At 46.3% G+C, this 22,637-nt stretch overlaps 1 protein-coding gene and 1 non-coding gene across 2 annotated transcripts; one reads left to right on the forward strand and one right to left on the reverse strand.

The window, feature by feature from the left end:
• The first annotated feature begins 6,784 nt into the window (after nt 1–6,784).
• TRNAQ-UUG lies at nt 6,785–6,858 on the forward strand. Its single transcript has one exon. It is a non-coding gene; the product is annotated as a tRNA-Gln (tRNA).
• A 613-nt stretch (nt 6,859–7,471) lies between these two features.
• Nucleotides 7,472–16,034, reverse strand: C16H9orf152 (chromosome 16 C9orf152 homolog). Its single transcript, XM_010365576.2, has 2 exons — nt 15,314–16,034; nt 7,472–9,380 (listed from the first exon to the last, which is right to left on the reverse strand). The coding sequence occupies exons 1-2, from the start codon at nt 15,504–15,506 to the stop codon at nt 8,854–8,856; spliced, it is 720 nt and encodes a 239-aa protein (XP_010363878.1). The 5' UTR covers nt 15,507–16,034; the 3' UTR covers nt 7,472–8,853.
• Between the last annotated feature and the right edge of the window lie 6,603 nt (nt 16,035–22,637).

The following is a 22,637-nucleotide window of genomic DNA, read 5'->3' on the forward strand; positions in this document are numbered from 1 at the left end:
TAGCTCCCATAATCCCCATGTGTCATGGAAGGGAACCAGTGGGAGGTAATTGAATCATGGGGGCGGGTTTTTCTTGTGCTGCTCTCGTGATAGCAAGTAAGTCTCACAATATCTGATGGTTTTATAAAGGGCAGTTCCCCTCCACTTGCTGTCTTGCCTGCTGCCATGTAAGATGTGCCTTTGTTCTTCCTTTACCTTTTGCCATGATTGTGAGGCCTCCCCAGCCATATGGTACTGTGAGTCTATTAAACCTCTTTTTCTTTATAAATTACCCATCTTGGGTATTTCTTCATAGCAGTATGAAAATGGACTAATACATACATAATACATAATAGCTAATACGTAAGCTATGCTCAAGATTAGCACACTTCCCACACTTCACATAGTTTATGCCTTGATCAACAGAAACAAAGAATGCCAATGCTCAAGCCCTACTTCAGAGATTGTCATTTAATTGAATATTTTCCAAGCTTCCTGCTGATTCTCTTGTGCAATCACTGTTGAGAAACACCGTCTCAGAGCATAAGGTCACCTTGGTCTGGGCCCAAGGTTAGTGAAACAAAAAGAGGCCTTGTAGGCTATCTAAATCTGCCTCGACTCATCAGGGGTTTGCCACAAATGTCCTCTGTACACACATCCTTTGGGGACTGGCAGTGTGCCTGACTGGTCAGGGGTCTTCTCATCGATCTTGTTAATTTGTGGCAATGCTCAGCAGAGAGGATCCTGGGATTTGGGCAGGGGCATCCCCACAGTCCTCAGGTTGTGAGTGCAGTCACTGGTCACAGTGCTTTCAAATGAGAGTAAGGCTCCAGGCTTGGGGGAGAATCCAGCAAGTGGATTCTGAAACTGGCAGAGAAAGGGACCCATGGCAAGAGAGAGACAGGTCTTGCTCTCAGAACCCTCCCACCACGAGAGCACCTGCATTTCCTTTTTTTTTTTTTTTTTTTTGAGACGGAGTCCCACTCTGTTGCCCAGGCTGGAGTGCAGTGGCAAGATCTTGGCCCACTGTAACCTCCACCTCTCAGGTTCAAGCTATTTTCTTGCATTAGCTTCCCTAGCTGGGATTACAGGTACACACCACCATACCCAACTAATTTTGTATTTTTAGTAGAGACTGTGTTTCACCATGTTTGCTAGGCTGGTCTCGAACTCCTGACTTCAAGTGATCCGCCTGCCTCTGCCTCCCAAAATACTGGGATTACAGGTGTGAACCACCATGCCCGGCACACCTGCATTTCTTGTAAAGAGAAGCAGTTCCTGCATTGGGAGAAAATGTGCTAATCTGGATCTGGGGCTGATACTGATTTTGAGAGCCAGTTTGGCCCCCCTTAAAAACACCTGGGGTTTGGGTTGGCAGAAGACAGAGCATTTGCCACGACCAGCTTTTTCCTCCTTCTCCTATTTCTCAGCCAGGGCTCAGGGGCTGCTACGCTACCAACTCTTAATTATGATCCTGGATTTGAGGAATTCAGGGGGTGGATTCACCCAGGGTAGGGGAGTTATCAGCAAGCAGGCAGAGGGGAAATACAAGGATTAATAACACAGAATAAATCATAGTTAATTACTGGAAAGAGACGAAAGGCAACTTCAGTGGTTGTATCATCTTATTGGATGGAATTGGAGGGGGAAATTTAATGTAATTGTCACAAACACAAGGCCAAGAAAAAATATTACAAGTTCAGTTCCTTGAACTTTCTGTTTCTAGGAAGTGTGTTGTTCGTTAGCTGTGGGAGAAACACAGTCACAGCTGGCGAAAGCTTTCAGAATTTGTGTGCAGACAGAAAATGCTGGAAGTCATGACTGAGTCTTTCTCAATAAGGAAGTGACCTGAAAGAATGTTTGTGAAGAATGTGGAGGGTCAACTAGCACCTGAAAGGCTGGGGAAAGGTGAGGTTTTATGAAGAATTTAGGAAAAGTCTTAGGATTCTCTCTAGGCTCCAGTTAGAAGCAGCAATTTCACCATTGGCAGTTTCAATTCAAAAATATTTGGAGGGTAGATTTCCCAGCTATGATGTTATAAAAATAAGTGAAGGGAAGGAATCAGGAGGAGATAGTTTAACATTGTTAAGAGTTTAGACTCTGAAAAAAAAAAAAAAAAAAAAAAAAAGAAAGGCTGGGTGCAGTGGTTTATACCTATAATCCCAGCACTTTGGGAAGCTGAGGCGGGCGGATCACCTGAGGTCAGGAGTTTGAGACCAGCTAGCCAATATGGTGAAACCCCGTCTCTACTAAAAACACAAAAATTAGCCGAGCGTGGTAGCTCATACATGTAATCTCAGTTGCTCAGGAGGCTGAGACAGGAGAATCGCTTGAACCTAGGAGGCGGAAGTTGCAGTGAGCCAAGATCTTGCCACTGCACTCCAGCCTGGGCCACAAACCAGAGCAAGACTCCGTCTCAACAATAATAATAATAGTAAAAAAGAGTTTAGGCTCTGGTATATGGCTTGTGGCTGCCTGAGTTTGCTGTTTCCTTGTGCAATTTGCTAGCTGTGCCACCTTAAGCAAGTGATATCACCTTGCTAGAATTTTTACCTTCAATATGGGGCACCCTACTCACAAGCTGGGGTGCAGGGATTTTTAAACAAATAAGATGAACAGAAGAAGCATCCTCTCAGGAAGAACCTGAGGTGGGAGGTGCCACTGGAGAAGATTAATAATTTTTCCAGACTAAAAGAATTTCAGATGCTTCTCTCAAAACCCAAGAAAACCAAGTAAAAATTAATGTTTTTTAAATATGAAAGATCAAAACAGGGACCAGACATAAAGTATTGCTCTGAGACAGGTCTGAAACAATTTATGAGTTAATTTTTCCAAGGTTAAGGATATGCGCAGAAGGAAAAACAGGGAATCACAGACAGTCTGTGTGGTCTGTGCCTTTCTCCAAAGATGACTCCCAGGACTTCACTATTTAAAGGGGAAAAGCGGCTGGAGGGGAAAGAGGGAGGGTCTGGAAATCCACAAGTTGCAAGGGAAAAGGAGTAGGTAGGGGAATAGTCAATTATGGATTTGTCTCACAATGAGTAAATCAGTGTTTACATAAGATAAGGTGAAAGCAGAGTAGCTGCCTGTGGAGATATTTAACATTTTATCTGTAGCTGTCTGTTTAGGAACAAAAGGAAAGGCAATTTCATGTATGACTCAGCTTTTGGGATTTTTTTTTTTTTTTTCCTTCTGGCAGAGTGAATTGAGGTGCTGAGTTTTAATTTTCCTTTCACAGTATTAAGTAGGGCCGTGACCCAACCCCTCTCTGAGGCAGTTTCTCCCACCACTATGGGGACATGTCCTAGGTGGGTGTGACATTCTGAGGGAGTTTGACTCTAGCTCTCCCAAGGAGGGAAGGAGCTGGACTTTTTTTGTTTTTTGAGACGGAGTCTCGGTCTGTTCCTCAGGCTGGAGTGCAGTGGCGCGATCTCGGCTCACTGCAAGCTGCGCCTCCAGGGTTCCCGCCGTTCTCCTGCCTCCACCTCCCGAGTAACTGGGACTACAGGCGCCCGCCACCACGTCCAGCTAATTTTTTTGTATTTTTTTAGTAGAGACGGGGTTTCACCGTGTTAGCCAGGATAGTCTCGATCTCCTGACCTCGTGATCCGCCCGCCTGGGCCTCCCAAAGTGCTAGGAGTACAGGCGTGAGCCACTGTGCCCAGCCGGAGCTGGACTTCTTAGTTCCCTTCTCTCTACTCTTCCCCACCAACCTCCCCCTTGGCCACTGTGGAGAATCTTCCTCCCCACACACACATGCACACAGAGGTACTAAGGAAGTCCTAGTTTGTGAGTGAGCAGGGACCTTGGAATAAGTCCTTTCCTAAGGTAGGGTCTTAAGTTGGTATCTCCCCAGGAGACTGAATGCCTAGAGGGAGGGCAAGGAGACAGCTACAGGCAAGTTGCAATATTTTCTCTACATATCCTGCCTGGAATCAAGATGTCCAGGAAATAGCCGGGCGTGGTGGCTCATACCTGTAATCATGGCACTTTGGGAGGCCAAGATGGACTGATCACGAGGCCAGGAATTCAAGACCAGCCTGGCCAACATGGTGAAACCCCGTCTCTACTAATACAAAAATTAGCCAGGCGTGGTGGCGCATGCCTGTAGTCCCAGCTATGCAGGAGGCTGAGGCAGGAGAATCGCTTGAACCTGGGAGGAGGCGGAGATTGCCCTGAGCCAAGATTGCGCCACTGAGGGGGAAAAAAAAAAAAAAAAAAAAAAAAAAAAATCAAAGGCCCAGGAAAGAAGTTCTGGACTTAGAAAGTGGCTGGAGTTTTGTATTTTTTGTATTTTTAGTTGGGATGGGGTTATCACCATGTTGGCCAGGCTGCTCAAACTCCTGACCTCAGGTGATCCACCCACCTCGGCCTCCCAAAGTGCTGGGATTACAGGTGTGAGCCACTGTACCAGGCCAGGGTTCTGCTTTCTATGACCCACCTTAGGGAAGAGGCATTCTAGTTTCTATGGCTAGCCCTGGGGGAGAATGGCACTGAGAGATAGGAGGGCAGGAGAAGGTCAGAGAAAAGCTTTTGCTTCTGAGGCCTTCTCTTGGGGGCACGGTTTTCTGAGCCACAATAGGGACATTTAGTGTTTGTATGAAGCTAATTCCCTCCTCTCCATGGAATTAAACACCTGACTAAGGCCGGATGCTATGGCTCACGCTGTAATCCCAGCTCTTTAAGAGGCTGAGACAGGTGGATCACTTGAGCTAAGGAGTTCGAGACCAGTCTGGGCAACATAATGAGACCCTGTCTCTACAAAAAATACAAACATTAGCTGGGCGTGGTGGCGTGCACAGATAGTTCCAGCTACTCAGGAGGCTGAGGCGGGTGGATTGCTTGAGCCTGGGAGGTTGAGGCTGCAGTGAGTTGTGATCGCACCACTGCACTCCAGCCTGGGTAACAGAGTGAAACCCTGTCTCAAAAAAAAAAAAAAAAAAAAAAACCTATACACACACACCCCACCTGACTATTCTTCTCAAAGCCAAAGGGGAAAGAGGGAGGGCAAAGAACATTTCTTTTTTTTGTTGAGACAGAGTCTCGCTCTGTCACCCAGGCTAGAGTGCAGTGGCAGGATCTTGACTCACCACAACCTCCACCTCCCAGGTTCAAGTGATTCTCCTCACCTCAGCCTCCTGAGTAGCTGGGATTACAGGCACGAGCAACCAAGCCCGGCTAATTTTTGTGTTTTTGGTAGAGACAGGGTTTCACCATATTGGTCAGGCTGGTCTTGAACTCCTAACCTCAGGTGATCCACCTGCCTTGGCCTCCCAAAGTGCTGGGATTGCCAGTGCACCCAGCAGAACCTTTCTTTTAAAGATGGTACTGTTGGCCTGGAGAGGTGGCTCATACCTGTAATCCCAGGATTTTGGGAGGCCAAGGCAGGTGGATCACCTGAGGTCAGGAGTTCGAGACCAGCCTGACCAATATGGCAAAACTCCGTCTCTACTGAAAATATGAAAAGTAGCCAGGCATGATGGCGCGCACCTGTAATCCCAGTCACTCGGGTGGCTGAGGCAGGAGAATCGCTTGAACCCAGGAGTCGGAGGTTGCAGTGAGCCATGATAGTGCCATTGCACTCTGGCCTCAGGAACAAGAGCAAAACTCTACCTCTGAGCTGGGCTAGCAGAGGTAGATGAACTTGGGGCAAAGGGTAAAAAGAAGGGACTCCTGATGCAATGGGGTGGAGGCAGCTTGACCAGGCATCACCATCTTCCCAAAGGACCCCTCCCACCACCCACGCTAGCGGGCTGCTTGGGATGAGTCCCTCCTCAGCAGGAGCCCATTGGGGCCACCACGTGTCCATACCAAACCTATAGATGACAAGCCAGGCCAGCATAAATAGCCAAGGGAAGAGACCAAAACTACGCCGTGGCCAGTCACGTAAAGGGCTATCTGTGCTTCTTCTCCATCCTTCCTACCCCCTTGTCAAAACGAGTTGATGGGTGCTGACGAGTTGATGGGTGCAGCACACCAACATGGCACAAGTATACATGAGTAACAAACCTGCACGTTATGCACATGTACCCTAGAACTTAAAGTATAATAAAAAAAAAAAAAAAAAAGAAAAAGAAATCTGTGTAAACAGAGAAAGAAGAATGTGGGAATGAGCTGCTCCCTCTAGCCTTCAAGGCATCAGTCAAGGCTGTGCTGGGAGGAGGTGGAGCTTGGTAGACTCTGACTTGACTATGAGATGAACTTTGACATTTGAACAGTTCCAAGCTTTACCAACTGAAATGAATGGCTTCAATGTCAGGGAGTGACTGAAAAGTTAGGGAATCCGACTGAGATAGTGTGAGGGCAGCCTATCCGCTAGTGGGGAAGAAGCTGTTAGACCCAGCTGAATTGGTAGCTGTTCTTGGAAAAAACCTTTTCTGTTTCTAGCTTAGGGAAAACGTCTCTCCTCCACTTTCCTCACCACCCCAGGGAAGATTATCTCCTTCACTGAAACTGGTAAATCTGTGGCTCTGAGATTTGGCTCTGAAATCTCTGACTTTAATTCATCTAATAAAGGTCACATCTCTGCCAATAGCAGTGCCCAGACTGGAGCCTGATCAGTCCTCCTCCTACCAGGGGAGACTGAAGCATGGTGCATACCAGGCAGCCACATGGGGAGTCCTCACTGGGAAATGGAAGCCTGGGGGAACCCTAGGTAAAGGTGGCCTGCCTGATGCAGGATTTACAATGTGAGCTGGTTTTTCTCTACCTTAGGAAGAGAAGAGGAAAACCTTCTTTTGCTAATGTTATCGGTGGAGACCATCCCAGGCTCTTGGCATTTTGAACAAAGACTTGACCAGCCAGTGGCTGTGTGGCCTAATGGATAAGGCATCTGACTTTGGATCAGAAGATTGCAGGTTTGAGTCACTGCCGTGGTCATGGAGGGGTTATTTCTACCTTTTGCTGGGCGCGGTGTCTCATCCTGTAATCCCAGCGCTTTGGGAGGCCGAGGAGGGCGGATCGAGGCCAGGAGTTCGAGGTCGGGATTTCGAGGCCAGCCTGGCCAACGTGGAGAAATTCCATCTCTACTAAAAATACAAATTAGTCGAGTATGGTGGCGCATGCCTGTAATCGCAGCTACATGGGAGGCTGAGGCAGGAGAAAAAAAAAAGATGTAATTATTGGCCAGGTGTGGTGGCTCACACCTGTAATCCCAGCACTTTGGGAGGCCAAGGCAGGCAGATCACCCGAGGGAGGTCAGGAGTCCGAGACCAGCCTGGCCAACAAGGTGAAATCCCGTTTCTACTAAAAATACAAAAAATTAGCTGGGGTAGTGGTGCATGCCTGTAATCCCAGCTACTCGGGAGGCTGAGGCAAGAGAATGGCTTGAACCCGAGAGGCTGAGTTTGCAGTGAGCTGAGATTGCACCACTGCACTCTATCCTGGGCAACAGAGCGAGACTCCATCTCCAAAAACAGGAAACAAAAACAAACCTACAGAAAGATACATTACTTGTGGGATAATTCTTTAAAAACAAAAACAAAGGACAAAGTTTTTTGAGAAAATGTCCTTTTTTATTAGAATATTTTAAAAACAACTGAATTGTATTAATTATTCACAAAAGAAATGACAATCTCCAAATTGGAGTGGATTTCTGGGTGGTTCAAGGAGGCACCTACATGTTTTTGACAGGTAATGACACTGCTAGTTAACAACTCTGGATATAGATGGGCAAGACTGGATGGCCATGGGGAGAAAAGAAAGGTGGGGGTGAAACTTTACAGAGAAAGCACCTGAGATGGGGGAAAGGCACCTTAGGTGTGTTTAAATAGCATTACTAAAGCTAAACATTAACCAGGAAAGACAAGCTTTTTTTCCTATCACCCAAGTAACACCTGGTTCACTTTGTCTTATGTTTAAAAATATGTATTTGATCCCAGGAAGGATCTGAGTGATCTAAGTTGGACTAAACAGGAGGCAGTCTCTAGGAAATGCATATTTTTCAAGCAGGAGAATTTCTTTGACTCTTTTTGTTCAGGATCCCATCATTATATATCTTCAATGAGTGGCAGTTTTTAATAAGAAATTAACTTACACACAGAGAGAAAAATAGACAGGAAGGAAGAGAGGGAGGGAGGAAGGAAGGAAGGAAGGAAGGAAGGAAGGAAGGAAGGAAGGAAGGAAGGAAGGAACGAATGGAGGGAGGGAGAGACAGAAGGAGGGAGGGAGAGAAGGAAGGAAGGAGATAAATCTGTGATGATATTGGAATGTACATGTCTCAGCAGTGACAGATGATCAGCGCTTTCTAAAGACTCCTTAAAGACACGAAATGGTAGGTAGCATTGATCTGACCTTCATACAGGGTAACCATACTTTGGGAAGCCCAAACTGAAATGATGTGCTCACTGCCAATGAGTGTTGTGACTTCTAAGTGAGATGGCCCCCCAGACACAGCCACCAGAAGAAGTGTCTGAATTCTCAGAGCTTGTCATCTCCAGAATATGTGAGAAATCATCAGAAGACATTGAAAACAAGAATGCCCATGCCCATTGACCCCTGGGCATTGCTAAGGCATTCTATTGGCTAGAGTCCCTGGTTTGTGTTTCAAAATTCTCCAGTTCCAGGGATGGAGCAGATGTCTTACTGGTCCTCTCCAAGGAATGGATAGCCAGGACCTTATATCAATGTCAGAATGGGGCTGCACTGACCAGACAGTCCTCTTCATCCTAAACTGTGGGCAATTTGGCCTGGGAAGTTTCTTACTGAAGGGTAAAACCATGTTACCACTGTGAAGTTCATCTCCCACAATTCCTATAATTGGGTTAGTACAGTTCTTGCTCATAGCTGGAGACCTAGTTGTGGCTCTGCCTCATTGGTTCTTCCATGAGGCCACGGGTGGCCTCAAGGTCAAGACATCTGGCAGAATAGAAAGCTTCAGGGTGAGCCATATAAGCCCAGGTTCCGGGCAGCTTGGGAGATCCTGGGAGATTTCCTCCGGGGAAATGGATAGTAAGCTGGTTTGCCAGACCTGTGTGGGTTCTTTATGGAAAGAGGACATTGAGTGCTGAATTTTAAGCCAGATTCCACTGCCTGTGTTTGGGTATTGCCCACCTGGCATGGAAGCTGGGCAGCCTCTGGGATTCCGGTTGCTTGCTGAATCATCTGATTGGCTTCAAACAAGTGTGTGTCTCCTTCAGGAGGAAGCCTTTGGTCAGATCCCACAAGCTTGCCCCTATGATGTACTTGATGACTGGTGTCCTGGGGAAAGGTTTGAACCAAATGATGCATCTCCAGGTGCGTGTGCCATGGAGACTCGGGGGCCTGAAGACAGCCCTGGGCAGCCTCCTCCAGCCTCCCGTCCACCTTGGAATCTGCCTTTTCCAGGGACAGTGAGCTCCTTCTCTCCTTGTTAATCCAAACAGCATTGACTATCGATTCCGGAGGAGCAGGCATGTTTCCTCCTGAAAAGACAAAGCACCAGCAGGGTCATCACTGGAAGGGACAGGGGCAGCTCTCACTTAGGGGATCTCATTGCTTTCAAGCTGAAGGAAGGCCATCCCCAGAAGGTTCCTTGTACATTGCATGTGTGTACATGTGTACATATACAGGGTCTCACTTGCATGCTCACACACATGCCCTTTCACACCTCACCCATATGTATTCACACACACAATTATTCATTCATTCAGCACATATTTATTGAGCACTTAATATGGGCCAGGCATTATTTATTCCAGGTCCTAGGAATACGGCAATGAAGACTGAGACAAAACCCATACCTTCCTGGGTGTGTCCTAGTTGAGTAGAGAGACAAAAATGCATATTTATAATAACTTTTCAGGTGGCAATCAATGCAATGGAAAATCTCAGGCATAACAGAGGTGCAAACACTGAAGTGAAGGAGGGAACTCTGGGAGGAGATAGGGAACTAGCATCTGGGGCTAAAAGAAAGGCAAGGAACAAGAGCACACATAGACTCACACACATGTGGGTTCACATATGCTCACCAGTGGAAAACATTATTCGTAACTTACGGGGTTTTGTATTCTGGGATTCTTTTTTTGTTTTGTTTTTCTTCGTTTTTTTTGAGATGGAGTCTCACTCCATTGCCCAGGCTGGAGTGCAGTGGTGCAACCTCCGCCTCCCGGGTTCAAGCGATTCTCCTGCCTCAGCCTCCCAAGGAGCTGGGATTACAGGCAACCGCCACCCTGCCTGATAAATTTTTGTATTTTTAGTACAGACATGATTTTCACCATGTTGGCCAGGCTGGTTTTGAACCCCTGGCCTCAAGTGATCTGCCCACTTCAGCCTCCCAAAGTGTTGGGATTACAGGCGTGAGCCACTGCACCGGGCTGTGTCCTGGGATTCTAATAGTGGGTTTACAACCCAAGGCAGAAGAGGGAGGAGTTGTGTTTTGAAGCAGCACCTTTTAGAGAACCAATCATTATCCTTCTAGTCCACAGGCACTGCTCTGGGAAGACATCTGCAGCATTTACTGCTCCTCAGAACTGGCTTTAGGTGGAAGAGGCAGACCAATGTCTCTTTTTTTTCTTGGGGACTTTTTTTTAAACCACCTAGTGGAATATGATAGTTCATTGTTAACTCTTGGTGGCAGTGACAGGGGTTGGAATGACTGAAAGGCATTTGCCTTATAGAAAGCAGGTGTGTGACCAGTCTGGAGCTCCTCAGAGGTGTCATTTAGGTTCACTTGTCTGTCCCATCACCTGTTATCACAGAAGACCCTGGAGGTGACAATCTGCAGAGCAAGAGTGGGGAGACGATGTTGGAAGAATAAAGTCAGAAGGAAGCCCCTGAGCTCCAATTCCAGGGATCCAAAAGAAACAGAAGACCAGCTGCAGCCATCTCAGCCAACAACTACTGTCCTGTCAACATTAACTCTAGTGTGAGGCTCTCAAGATTTGTTTCGGCTTTGTAACTGCATTAGTTCCTTAGTATTATTTTCCAGCATGAAATGAAGGAAACACTTTTGTTTTATTTTATTTTTGAGACAGAGTCTTGCTCTGTTGCCCAGGCTGAAGTGCAGTGGCGCGATCTCGGCTCACTACAACCTCCGCCCTCCGCCTCCCGGCTTCAAACGATTCTCCTGCCTCAGCCTCCCGAGTAGCTGGGTCTACAGGTGCCTGCCACCACACCTGGCTAATTTTTTTTTTTTTTTTTTTTTTTTTTGTATTTTTAGTAGAGACGGGGTTTCACCGTGTTAGCCAGGATGGTCTCGATCTCCTGATCTTGTGATCCACCTGCCTCGGCCTCCCAAAGTGCTTCGATTGCAGGCGTGAGTCGCTGTGCCCAGCCGAAGGAAACTTTTATAAATATCCAACATGTTATGTACTTATTTGAGAACAAGGAAGGAGGGAGACACAATGAGAGAACCTAGAAACTGGTATCCTCTCCCATCATGAGTTTAGAAGGAAAGGACTGAAGGTGGACAGGCTTGTTTAACTGTCAGTCCCAGCCTGAGGTTCAGAGGAAAGGAAAGAGAGTTCAGCTGGGAGGTACATAGGGACCCCACCCCAGAGCAGCCTCTGCTGAGAATCACCATGAGCCTTCTGTGGCAGTACCCTCCACATTGGGATGGTGCCTGCTCTTCACTGTACAAGAGAAAGATAATTAGGGTAATTGCCTGAAGAGTACAGGGACATTTTGTATCATGTTTTTTATCTGTTTTGTTTTGGTTTTGGTCAGTTAGGGACTGGCGATGAAGGAAATGTACTTGTTATCTATGATACTTTCTTCATTCTTCATCCTTGATTCACTTTGCTGGGAGATAACAAATTGGAAAAGGGATATTTTGAGCCCCTCCTTGATTTCTCTCTTCAGTGGGGATGGAGGAAGTGGGTGGAGAGAATAGCGAAGAGAGTGGTAGGGAGACTCAGGGAGGAAAGAAGAATCGAAATTCATCCTAACTGCCTGAGACCTTTGGTGGAGCTGCTCTCATCAATCCAGAGGCAGGCAGACATGAGGTCTGGTCCTGAGTTCACCACTGACTCACTAGGAGACCCTAGGCCTCCATTTCCTCATCTATAAAATGGAGATCTTAAAAAGGGAGCTACCTTACAGGGCTGCTAGGAATGTTCAATGGAATGTAATATAAAACATCCAGCCCAGATATAAGTCCCAACCCTAATCCCTTTTTCTACATAAGGCGAGTCACACAGTGTCTGACTGTGACAAAAGCATATTCCTTTTGGACATCAATCACGGGGGGTAATTGGGGCTCCACAGACTCCTGAAAGTAGCTCAAGGTCCCCTGGGAACTTACGTTGCATCAGGGAGGGCACACTGCTACTTGTAACTGAATTTCCAGAACCTGGATCCATCGCATAATGCTAAGACAGGGTGAAGAAAGCTAATTTTGGAGCCCTTCCTTTCATTAATCAGCTCCTAGAATTTCTGAGCTTCTAAATGCAACTCAATGTCTTGAGACATTGACTTCTAGCTTTAGCAGGAGCCCAGTCTCAATGCTCACTCTGTCTTCCTGGGTCTCTCTACTGCAATAGGCACTGAGGATCATGGTCCTCTAAAATCCCTCTACCAGCTTGGCTTCATGACATTAATTGCTCTTGATTTTCTTCTACCACTTAAAATATGTTTAATTGTGGTAAAATACATAGAGCATAAAATGTACCATCTTAACCATTTTTAAGTGTACAGTTTAGTAGTGTTCAGTACATTCACATTATTGTGGACCCAATCTCCAGAACTCTTCAGCTTCCCTAACTGACACTCTATAAGCATTAAACAATAACACCCCACTTCCCTGTGCCCCAGCCTCTGGCAACCACCATTCTGCTTTCTTTCTGTCTCTCTCTATATGACTACTTCCATTTACTCATGTAAATAAGATTATACAGTATTTGTCTTTTTGGGACTGACTTACTTCACTCACCATAATGTCCTCAAGTTTTATCCATGTTGTAGTATATGGCAGAATTTCTTTCCTTTTTATGGCTGAATGACATCCCTCTCCTCAAATTTTGACTGCTCTCTCCATCTTCCCTGGCTTCATTTCTTCCTCTTGTTCCTTAAATATTTGAGTATTCCAGAACTCTAACTTTCATCCCAGTTTCTTATTAATTTACACATGGATTTGCCACAATTTTATCCATGTCCATGGTTTCAGCTACCATCTATAGATGAATGACCCCAAATCTAGATCTCCAGCCCGAATGAGATCCAGGCTGGATGGAAGGTCTACAGGCAACTATCTCCAATGCAGTATATTCAAAAACAAGATCATCTCTCTCTATTAAAAACCTTTTTCTCCTGTATTCTCAAGGAAAGATATCACCATCTATCTGTTGCTAAAGTATAGGGAACAATTAGTTGCTCTTTTGCCTCTTTAGTGTCATTTTCACCTTATTTTTGTCACCTTACCCTGATTTTTCCCTGGAGAATTACCTGCTCCTTCACATTCAGTGCCAGTGTTTCCAATGGCCTTCCTACTCAGATGCATATGACATATGTGATCTTGTCCTCAGTCAATCAGTGCATAAAGCCTTGATGAGCTTTGTACATATTAATTCATTTGATTCCTGCAATAACCCTATGATTTAGGTACTACAGTTATTCCCAATTGACAGGTGAGGAAACTGAGCCCCAGAAAATTTACATAACTTGTTTAAAGCTGCATATTAAGTAAATGGCAGAACTGGAACTCAAACTCAGGCTGTGCTCTGAGACCCAGTACGTGACCACTCCATTACACAGTATGCTGCCTCTCACAGTTAGATAAAGAATGTGAAACTCAGCCGAGCATGGTGGCTCACGCCCAGCACTTTTGAGGGCTGAGGCGGGGGGATCACCTGAGGTCAGGAGTTCAAGACCAGCCTGGCCAACATGGCCATCAACCCCATCTCTACTAAAAAAAAATACAAAAATTAATTGGGCATGGTGGCAGGTGCCTGTAATCCAGCTACTCAGGAGGCTGAGCCAGGGAGAATTGCTTGAACCTGGGAGGCAGAGGTTTCAGTGAGCCGAGATTGCACCCCACTGCACTCCAGCCTGGGTGACAGAGCGAGAATCTGTCTCAAAAAAAAAAAAAAAAAAAAAAAAAGTGGAACTGCAAACTGCTGAGAGTGCCCTGAATGATCCTGACCTAGCTGGGAGGTCGGAAGTCTTCTTGGAGAAAACCACACCTGGGCACTCCTTGCATGAACCATAATTTAGCACCTGGTAACGATGGGAAAGGGGGCACTGAGTTACCAAGAGCAGGAGAAAGGATGAGCACAGGGGATAGTGAATTCTCTGGGGACGTGTTGAATTTGAGATGTCTTTGGATCATCCCCACTAAGCAATTAGATTTGTGAGTCTGAATTGCAGGTGTATTAAGCATGGTGTTTCCTTTTGAAGGGATTTAAATTAATAAATGTTAGTTGAGTAACTGAATGAATAAATACCCTCCAGGGTGGGATAGAGCTTTAGGAACATTTCAGTTTATGCCCTGCAGAGATGGTGACTGGCTGTGCCAGTTCACTCCTGCCAGGAACGGGCAGGATCCCACTGGTTGGCAACAGCCCAGGTAATGGGAGATGGGCTCCTTCAGCTCAGAGGTGCCACTTTTGTTCCCAAAAGGCAGCATACTTCCTGCCCTAGACAGAGAGGTCCCTCTGGCCCCTGATTTTTGCCCAGTCTGTACTGGCAAAGGGCAGCCCAAAGAGTCTGCTAAACTCTACAAATAACCACAGAATCCCACAGAGCCCAGCTTTGACCTTTCAGGGCATCTTCCCTTCTCCCTCAACCTGTTCCTCTGTTAGAGGAGGAAGGGCTGGGATTTGACAAGCCCTTGGTTTCTGAGCCCTGTGCCTCTAACTTCCTCCTGGAATGAAATCTGAGTTCCCAAAGGGAGAAGGTTTCTCTCCATGAGTGGGGTAGGGGATTTCTGTGTCCAATCACACCTCCCTGCCTGATGTTTGAGGCTGGATGAGCCTGGGATGCCTCATGGGTCTCTGAGCCCTAGGCGTCCTCTGGCCCAGACAGTTCCCAGGCTGTTGGGAACGCCATGTCTTCTACCTCCAGAGTGAATTTCTCTGGTCTGTAGGAGTCGCCTTAGTTAGACCCAGCCAGGAAGCAGAGCTCCTATCACCGTACCCGAGCTAGCAGGGGGGCCAAGCCTGGCTCACCAGGCTGACCAGTCTAGCAAGATTAGAACATCAGAGCAGAGGCCAGGAACAGTGCTGGCAGCCATGTGCTTGGCTGAGGTCCCTGGCTCCCTTAGCAGGTAGGACAGCTGAGCAGAGCTGCCCTGAGCCCGCCTCCCTTGCTCTTCCCCACTGGGAGGGAGGGCTGGCAAAGCCCTGGCTCTGCCTCCCTGCGGCTCTGCCACTCAGTCCTCCCATGGTCAGTCTCTCCTTCCCCAGCACCTGTCCATTCCTACCTTTCGGAAGCACCAGGAGGTGGGCCTGGGTCCTCTGCTGCCTCTTCAAGCCTTCATACTGGGCTCGCAGGAAGTGGATGCTGAGTGGGGGCCCTTTCCCAGGGGCCTGAGTCCTGGAACCCTCAGCCATGAAGTGAGACCCAAGCTGCCAGAAGTGGGGCAGGGCTGGGCATGGGCAGGGCAACCCCTCCATCCGGATCCGGGAGAAAAGCAAACAGAGCTGGGTGGGGCAGGACCCAGGGAGGAGGAGAGAGGGAGAAGGAGAAGTGATGGGCAAAAGGAGGGTGGAAAGGGGAGTGGGACTGAGGAAGGAAATAGAAAAACAAGGGGGAAAGAGAAAGATGAACAGGAGGAGGAGGTAGGGAGAGGGAGAAATGGGGGGAGGAGAAAGGTGGGAGACAGGGGCAGTAAGAGAAGGAAAGGTCGGAGGAAAGAAGGGGCAGCGAAAGGGGAAAGACTGGAGGAAGGAGGTGATAGTGACAAGGGGGGATTAATGGGATGAAAGAAGAAAGGGAGGAAGAAGGAGACAGGCAGGAGGAGGCAGGGAAAGGAGCGATAGGGAGTAGGAGACTGAGAAGTAAAGGGAGGACTGGGGGAGCAAAGAGAAAGGCAAGCTCAGCTGCTCAGATCCCTTCAGGGAGGTCAAGAAGGTATCTTATTCCAGGTCCTTTCATTGCTTGATCCTAAAGTTTAGAATCCAATTCCCAGTGCTACGGTGAAGGCTCCCATTTCCTGACAGAGCTGGGACTGGGCCTGGGGAATGCTAAGCACCCTCTTGGCTCACACATTTTGGACTGGAACGTGGCCACTTTTCAGCAAACCTGCCGGTTGGGTTTGCAGTAGTTCAAAGAACACCCTCGGGAGCTTCACAAGGCCAGTGTTTCTGGATGTGTGCCCCGCGGCCACACCCTAAAGAAACCCAGTAGCAAAGATCTCCCCAAGATCTCCACTCAGACCCCAACACACACCCCAGGTGAAAATCCAGCCCCAAAGCCAGCCATGGGACAAAACCCAGGGAAATCTTGGCCTCGGGCCAGCCCCGCCCCTTGGACATTTGGTGTAGCCTCTGCCATTTTCCAACCAAGTGGTAAGTTAGGCATTCCCTCAACCTGTGCTTGCCAGTCCCAACATTTCCACATCACTTTTGAATCCCAGACCCTCTCCCTCTTACACCAGCTTTGACCTAGCCTTGCTGCATTTGGTTAACTAAGTGCCTTTCTATCTTCTCCTATCATGGTGCTTACTGATTACCCAATTACCCAATATGTCTACAGAGGCAATGGAAACAGAGTACAGCCTGAACCTACGAGACATTTTGGACATTAACGAGATAAGATCTAGTTATTTGATGTAGGGGAGCAGTGGAAGATGGAGAGCAAATCTTCACTGGGTAGTATATGTTAGTTTTGCTAGGTCGCCATAACGAAAACCCATAAACTGGATGTCTTAATCCACAAACATTATTGTCTCTTAGTTCTGGAGGTTAGAAGAGAAAGGTCAAGGTATGAGCAGGGTTGGTTTCTTCTTGGAGCTGTGTGAAAGTATCTGTTCCATGCCTCTCATCTTGTTTCTGATGGTTTCCTAGCAATCTCTGGTATTCCTTGGCTTGCAAAAACATCACCTAATCTCTGCCTTTGTCTTCACATGATGTTCTTCCTATGTGGGTGTCTCTGTGTCCAAATTTCCCCCTTTTGTAAGTACAGCAATCACATTGGATTAGAGCTCAATCTGTCTCAAAAAATACAGAGAGAGATAGCCAAAGCTTCTTCATACCTTTTTATCGGTAGGTCGCTCTATCATGAAGGCAAGAGCAACCCATCCGTGCTGGACCAGCTGCACCTGCCATGAAATCATGGCAGTAGACATCACGGCAGCAGGCTGGCCACAATGGCTCACAACTGTGATCCCAGCACTTTGGGAGGCTGAGGTGGGTGTGTTGATTGTGCCCTGGAGTTCAGGACCAGCCTGGGCAACATGGTGAAACTGTATCTACAAAAATTAGCCAGGCATGGTGGCACATGCCTGTAGTCCAAGCTACTTGGGTGGCTGAGGTGGGACGATTGCTTGAGCCCAGAAGCTCAAGGCTGCAATGAGCCATGATTGCACCAGTGCACGTCAGTCTGGGTAACAGAGTGAGCTCCTGTCTTAAAAGAAAAGAAAAGAAAAGAAAAGAAAGAGAAATAATGGCAGTAGAAATTGATTTCTACTATATTTTGGTATTTACTTGTCAGCCTTTTTCTTTTAGCATTAACAGTTTTTGTCTTTTTCTATATGTGCATGTTTGTGGATATTTTGATGAGAAGTATACTGAGGCGATCTACTTCGGATTGAATACCTTTTAGGAGTTTAAATTCCTTCTTTTAGTTAATATAGTTCCTCTTTCTTTTAAAACTCATCTCTTTAATCCCTTTGAAATTTATTTTAGTGTTGTGTTAGGTATAAGGCAAGGATCTAGGGTTTTTTTTCCTCCAAATAATTGCCCAGTTGTTTCAATAGCACTTACTGAATAAACTTTCCTTTCTCTTGGACTGTGATAACAATAACAATATTATAAGAAAACATTGGCAACTTAATCTCATCCCAGGAAGTCTTCAGAAATAAACAAGAAAAGATGATCAAGCCTGGAGTTTATTCTGGGTGGCGGCCACTGAACGGGTGACTCTTATTATCCAGGTAGATCCTCCAGAGGAACTGGAAATAAGCTTCAAAGTTGTTCAGGGCTTGAGACGCTGGAGTAGGAATAAGATGTCTTGTTATTCTAGGGAATATTTTGTTTTTCTGTATGTATGCAAACTGTATGGAACATGAAATGTCCCATTCTGGTTGAGAAGTAAGACTGTGCTTAATGTAGCAGGTTGGTTCATTACAGGAACAGGAACCAGCATCCCTACAGCCCTCCCTGGAGCTTCAAGTAAAATGACTTAAACCAGAGGTTCCAGGTCCACTCCTGTCCAAGGAATCCAGCTATTCTGTGAGACTTGAGTGGCAGCAGGTATCACTTACAACTGGGGCACTACTCCAGAGAGAATGACTCAGGCTGTAACCCTGTCCATGAAAAGGCCAGTCATTGGTGGGTAGAGATTCAGAGACTTGAAGAAGGCATCCCTTAGGGAGCTGGCTTGAGAGCAGTAGGCTGGGACAGCCCAGTATACAGTGGGGGCGAGACAGGAGTGGTGGATCCTGTTCTTGTGAAGAACTTCAGTCTAGGGTTCTTTCCACTGGAGACTCCAGGAAAACTTGAGTTACCCTGTTCTTTCACTTTTCCTCTCCCCGATAATAAGTTCACTCTGAGATTATCCCACCGCTGAAGCCTAGTGATCTAGCCTTAGAGAATCCAAGAGGGCAAGATTGCAAGGGATGGGAGGGCTCCCTGTGCTCTCTTCTCTCTGGTTCCAATGAGGAGGGGACCTCATCCTATGGAGTGGACTGTGATTTGCAGGTGTATGAATGACTGTGTCCACAGGAGAGCCAAGTATGACAAGGAAGGACTCAGGTTGTTAAGAAGTGCTTCAGGGCAGACAGACTCAAAAATTCAAAACTCTCAGCCTTAAGAATAAGGGAGATTCTTCTCTGAAAAAAGAGAGGCTAGGCTAGACATATGAAAACAATAGTTATAACCATTGAGCCAAAACTGCAATGGGTCAGATATGTGCTAATCACTCTATGTAAATGATCAATTTTTTCATTATGGTAATATTTGTGTAAATGGAATTGACCATTTTAACAATTTTTCAGTGTACAGTTCAGTGGCATTGCATTCATTCACAGTGCCCTGCAACAATCACCATTATTTCCATTGTTTCCATCATCGCAAACAGAAAGTCTGTACCCATTAAATAATAACTGCCTACTCCCTACTTCCCTGCATCCCTGGCAACCTCTACTATACTTCCTGTCCCTATGACTTCGGTACCCAACGTAAGTGGAATCATACAATATTTGCAATATATGTGACTGACTTATTTCACTTAGCATGTTGTCAAGGCCCATTCATGTTGTAAACATTCATCAGAAGTTCGTTCCTTTTTATGGCTGAATAATATTCCATTGTATGAATAGGCCACAGTTTGTTTACCCATTCATCTGTTAATGGACATTTTGGTGGTTTCCACCTTTTGGCTATTGGGAATAGTGCTGCTATGAACATTGGTATATAAATGTGTGTTTGCATTCCTGCTGTGAATTCTTTTGGAATAGCTGCATTATATAATAATTCTATGTTTAGCTTTTTTGAGGAACCTGGACAAAATTAAATTTAATTTCTCATGAGAACACTGTGAGAGAAGCAACATTACTATCCTTTCTCCTTCACCTTGTACACCCAAACCATCTCTAGGCCTGGGAGATACAAGCTCTGAAAGATACCTGAAATCTGGCCGGGTGCAGTGGCTCACACCTGTTATCCCAGCACTTTGGGAGGCCAAGGTGGGCGGATTGCCTGAGGTCAGGAGTTCAAGACCAGCCTAACCAACATGGTGAAACCCAGTCTCTACTAAAAATACAAAAAGTTAGCCAGACATGGTGGCAGGCACCTGTAATCCCAGCTACTGGGAGGCTGAGGCTGGAGAATCACTTGAACTGGGAGGCAGAAGTTGCAAAAAAAACAAAAAAGATACCTGAAATCCATGTATTTCTCTCCATCTCCACTGTCATCCACCTAGCCTATGCTGTCCTCATTTCTTTTTCCAAGACCACTGCAACAGCCTCTTACCTGTACCCTCCCTCCCACTTCCACACCTGTCCTCTCATCCATTGATCCATTGACCTCACAGCAGTTAGTGTTCTCCAAAAGACACAAAGCAAATCAGATCCTGTGGCTTCTCTCCCAGTTAAATCCTTCAGTGGCTTCCCAATATACTCAAACTCGCATTTGAATCCTTCTTATGGCCCAGGGGGTTGTGCCTGTCTTGGGTCTGTCTCACCTATCCAGTCTCTGTGTCAACGTTCCCCTTGCTCTCTACTTTCTAGAAAAGATTTCCTATAAGTGGGTTCCAGATATGCCTATGACTGAAACCCACAACTCCTGGGTCAGGTGTCTCCAGCCACAAACACCTTCTGCATTTATTACAGTGATCCATACAAATAGTGTCATTTTCTAGGTGTGCCATGATGTGAAAGAGGGGAGAAAAGTATTCTCACTGCTTTAGCCTTCTCTGAAGGAATTTCTTGAATTTCCCCAATGTCTTTCTCTCCTTGCGCTTTGGTATGTGCTGTTCTTTGTCTTCTAGAATACTCCTTTACTTACTTTCACCTCAACCGTATCTTCATTATACTTCCATCCTTGGAAGCACCCACATGTCCGCTAGCTAACTTGTAAACACCTTCAGTTCTCAGCTTTAAAAAGTGGTACAGTGTAAGGATTGAGAGCATGAACTATGAAGCTAGACTACGCGGGTTTGCGTCTTATCTTCTCTATTCTTAGCTACCCTACCCTTGCTCTCTAGAGTCAAGTGTGCCTTTGGGCTAGTTAAGTACTGGAGTCTTGCTCTGTCACCCAACCTGGAGTGAAGTGGCGTGATCTCAGCTCACTGCAAGCTCAGCCTCCTGGGTTCAAACGATTCTCCTGCCTCAGCCTCCTGAATAGCTGGGACTACAGGTGTGTGCTGCCACACTCGGCTAATTTTTGTATTTTTAGTAGAGATGGGGTTTCACTATATTGGCCAGGCTGGTCTTGAACTCCTGACCTCAGGTGATCCACCTGCTTTGGCCTCCCAAAGTGCTGGGATTACAGGCGTGAGCCACCACAGCCGGCCTAAGATGTCCTCTCTTAGCAGTATGCCTTTGGGCCAGTTACTTAACTTCACTGTGCCTGCAGATACAGCAATTACCAAAGAGAGGGAGGCAGCTTGAGCTGAGCAAACAAGCAAAACAGACTTCATCAAGCATTGCCTTCCAGGTGCCAGGCACATGGCAATATTGCGCATGTGTTGACTCATTTAATCTGTTTAATTCTATAAGGTAGATGCCAAATTATTATTATTATCATCCCCATTTTCCAGATGGGAAACTTGAAACTCAGCAAGGGACTTTCCAACTCCAAATGCTTTTTCTCTCCTGAGCATCACTGCTCTATGCCAGTTACATACAAAGTAATATATTGGAATGCTATTTGCCTGGGAACAGTAAAGACCTGGCCTCCAGCCTTGATCAGGATCCAGGTGTAGTCAGCAGATCCCAGTCTCGCTAATTTAAGCAGAAAGAGATTTCATATGGGGAATTGGTGCAGGTAAGATTATTAGGAAAGCAGAAAGAGCAACAGTAGGCCTCCAGACCACTCTTCCTCTACCCTTGTAGTTTTTCCAAAGATGGCATAAACACTATCTTTCATCTCATGCAGCGTTTGGCAACTGAGCTTGCCATTCCCTCATCAAGAGGTAGAGCCTATATTACTTTCTTAAGTGTGAATTGGTTGAGTGGTATCATTTGGCCAACAGAATGTGGTAGAAATGACTCTGTGCCTGTTCCTGGTGTAGCCCTAACTGTAGCTTCTGATTCCTGCTTTTTGGAATGTTGACTGTTGGGATGTGCCTCCTCTGAGCCTGGATACCAAGGTGTGGGCAGCCTGAACAACACGGTGAGGCATGTCACGGTAGGTGCGTCAGCCACCAAATTCTGGTGAATTCCCAGCCAATAGCTGGCTTCAACTGCCAGAGAGTGAGCCCCCAGGACATCCAGCCCAGTGTAGCCATAAAATAACTGTAGCCCAGTGCACATCTGAATGTAACTTCGTAAGAGAGCCCGAGGGAAACTTACCTATTTGAGCCCAGTTTATGCTTAGACCATGAGAAGTAATAATAAATTTTGTTTTAAGTCACAAAGTTTGGGGATTGTTCATTACACAGCAACAGATAACTGGAATATTTCTGATTATGAATGAATATAGTACCACTGCTGCTGAATCTACTGAACAGGAAAACCACCTGCCAAATTGGGAAACTTCCAGGACAGCTCTTTGCCCCCAAATCACCCCACCTGGGCCATGAACCACACCTATAAAATGGGCACCTGCATCCATCCTGCCTCTTTGCCCATAAAATCTTAGGAAAGCACAGCTGATTGCTCAATCCAAAGCATGTCCAGAATCCTAGCTGCAAGGAAATCTGGGGAATGTAGCTTTTAAAAGCTCCCTAGCCTGTGTAAGATAAAAGATTTAAATGGATATTGAAATAAGCAATCCACAGTACAGCCAACATCCTAATTCCTAAATAACCAAGCAATAGCAAGACTCAAAAAAATAGAGGGAATGTTTTAAAAAGTTATGCTGCATAATTCAGAGTCTTTTCACCCAAAATATGTTTTGCATTTATTACTCTATAGGCCTTTG

This window comes from Rhinopithecus roxellana, chromosome 16, assembly GCF_007565055.1.
Source record: "Rhinopithecus roxellana isolate Shanxi Qingling chromosome 16, ASM756505v1, whole genome shotgun sequence".
NCBI classification, from domain to species: Eukaryota; Metazoa; Chordata; class Mammalia; order Primates; family Cercopithecidae; genus Rhinopithecus; species Rhinopithecus roxellana.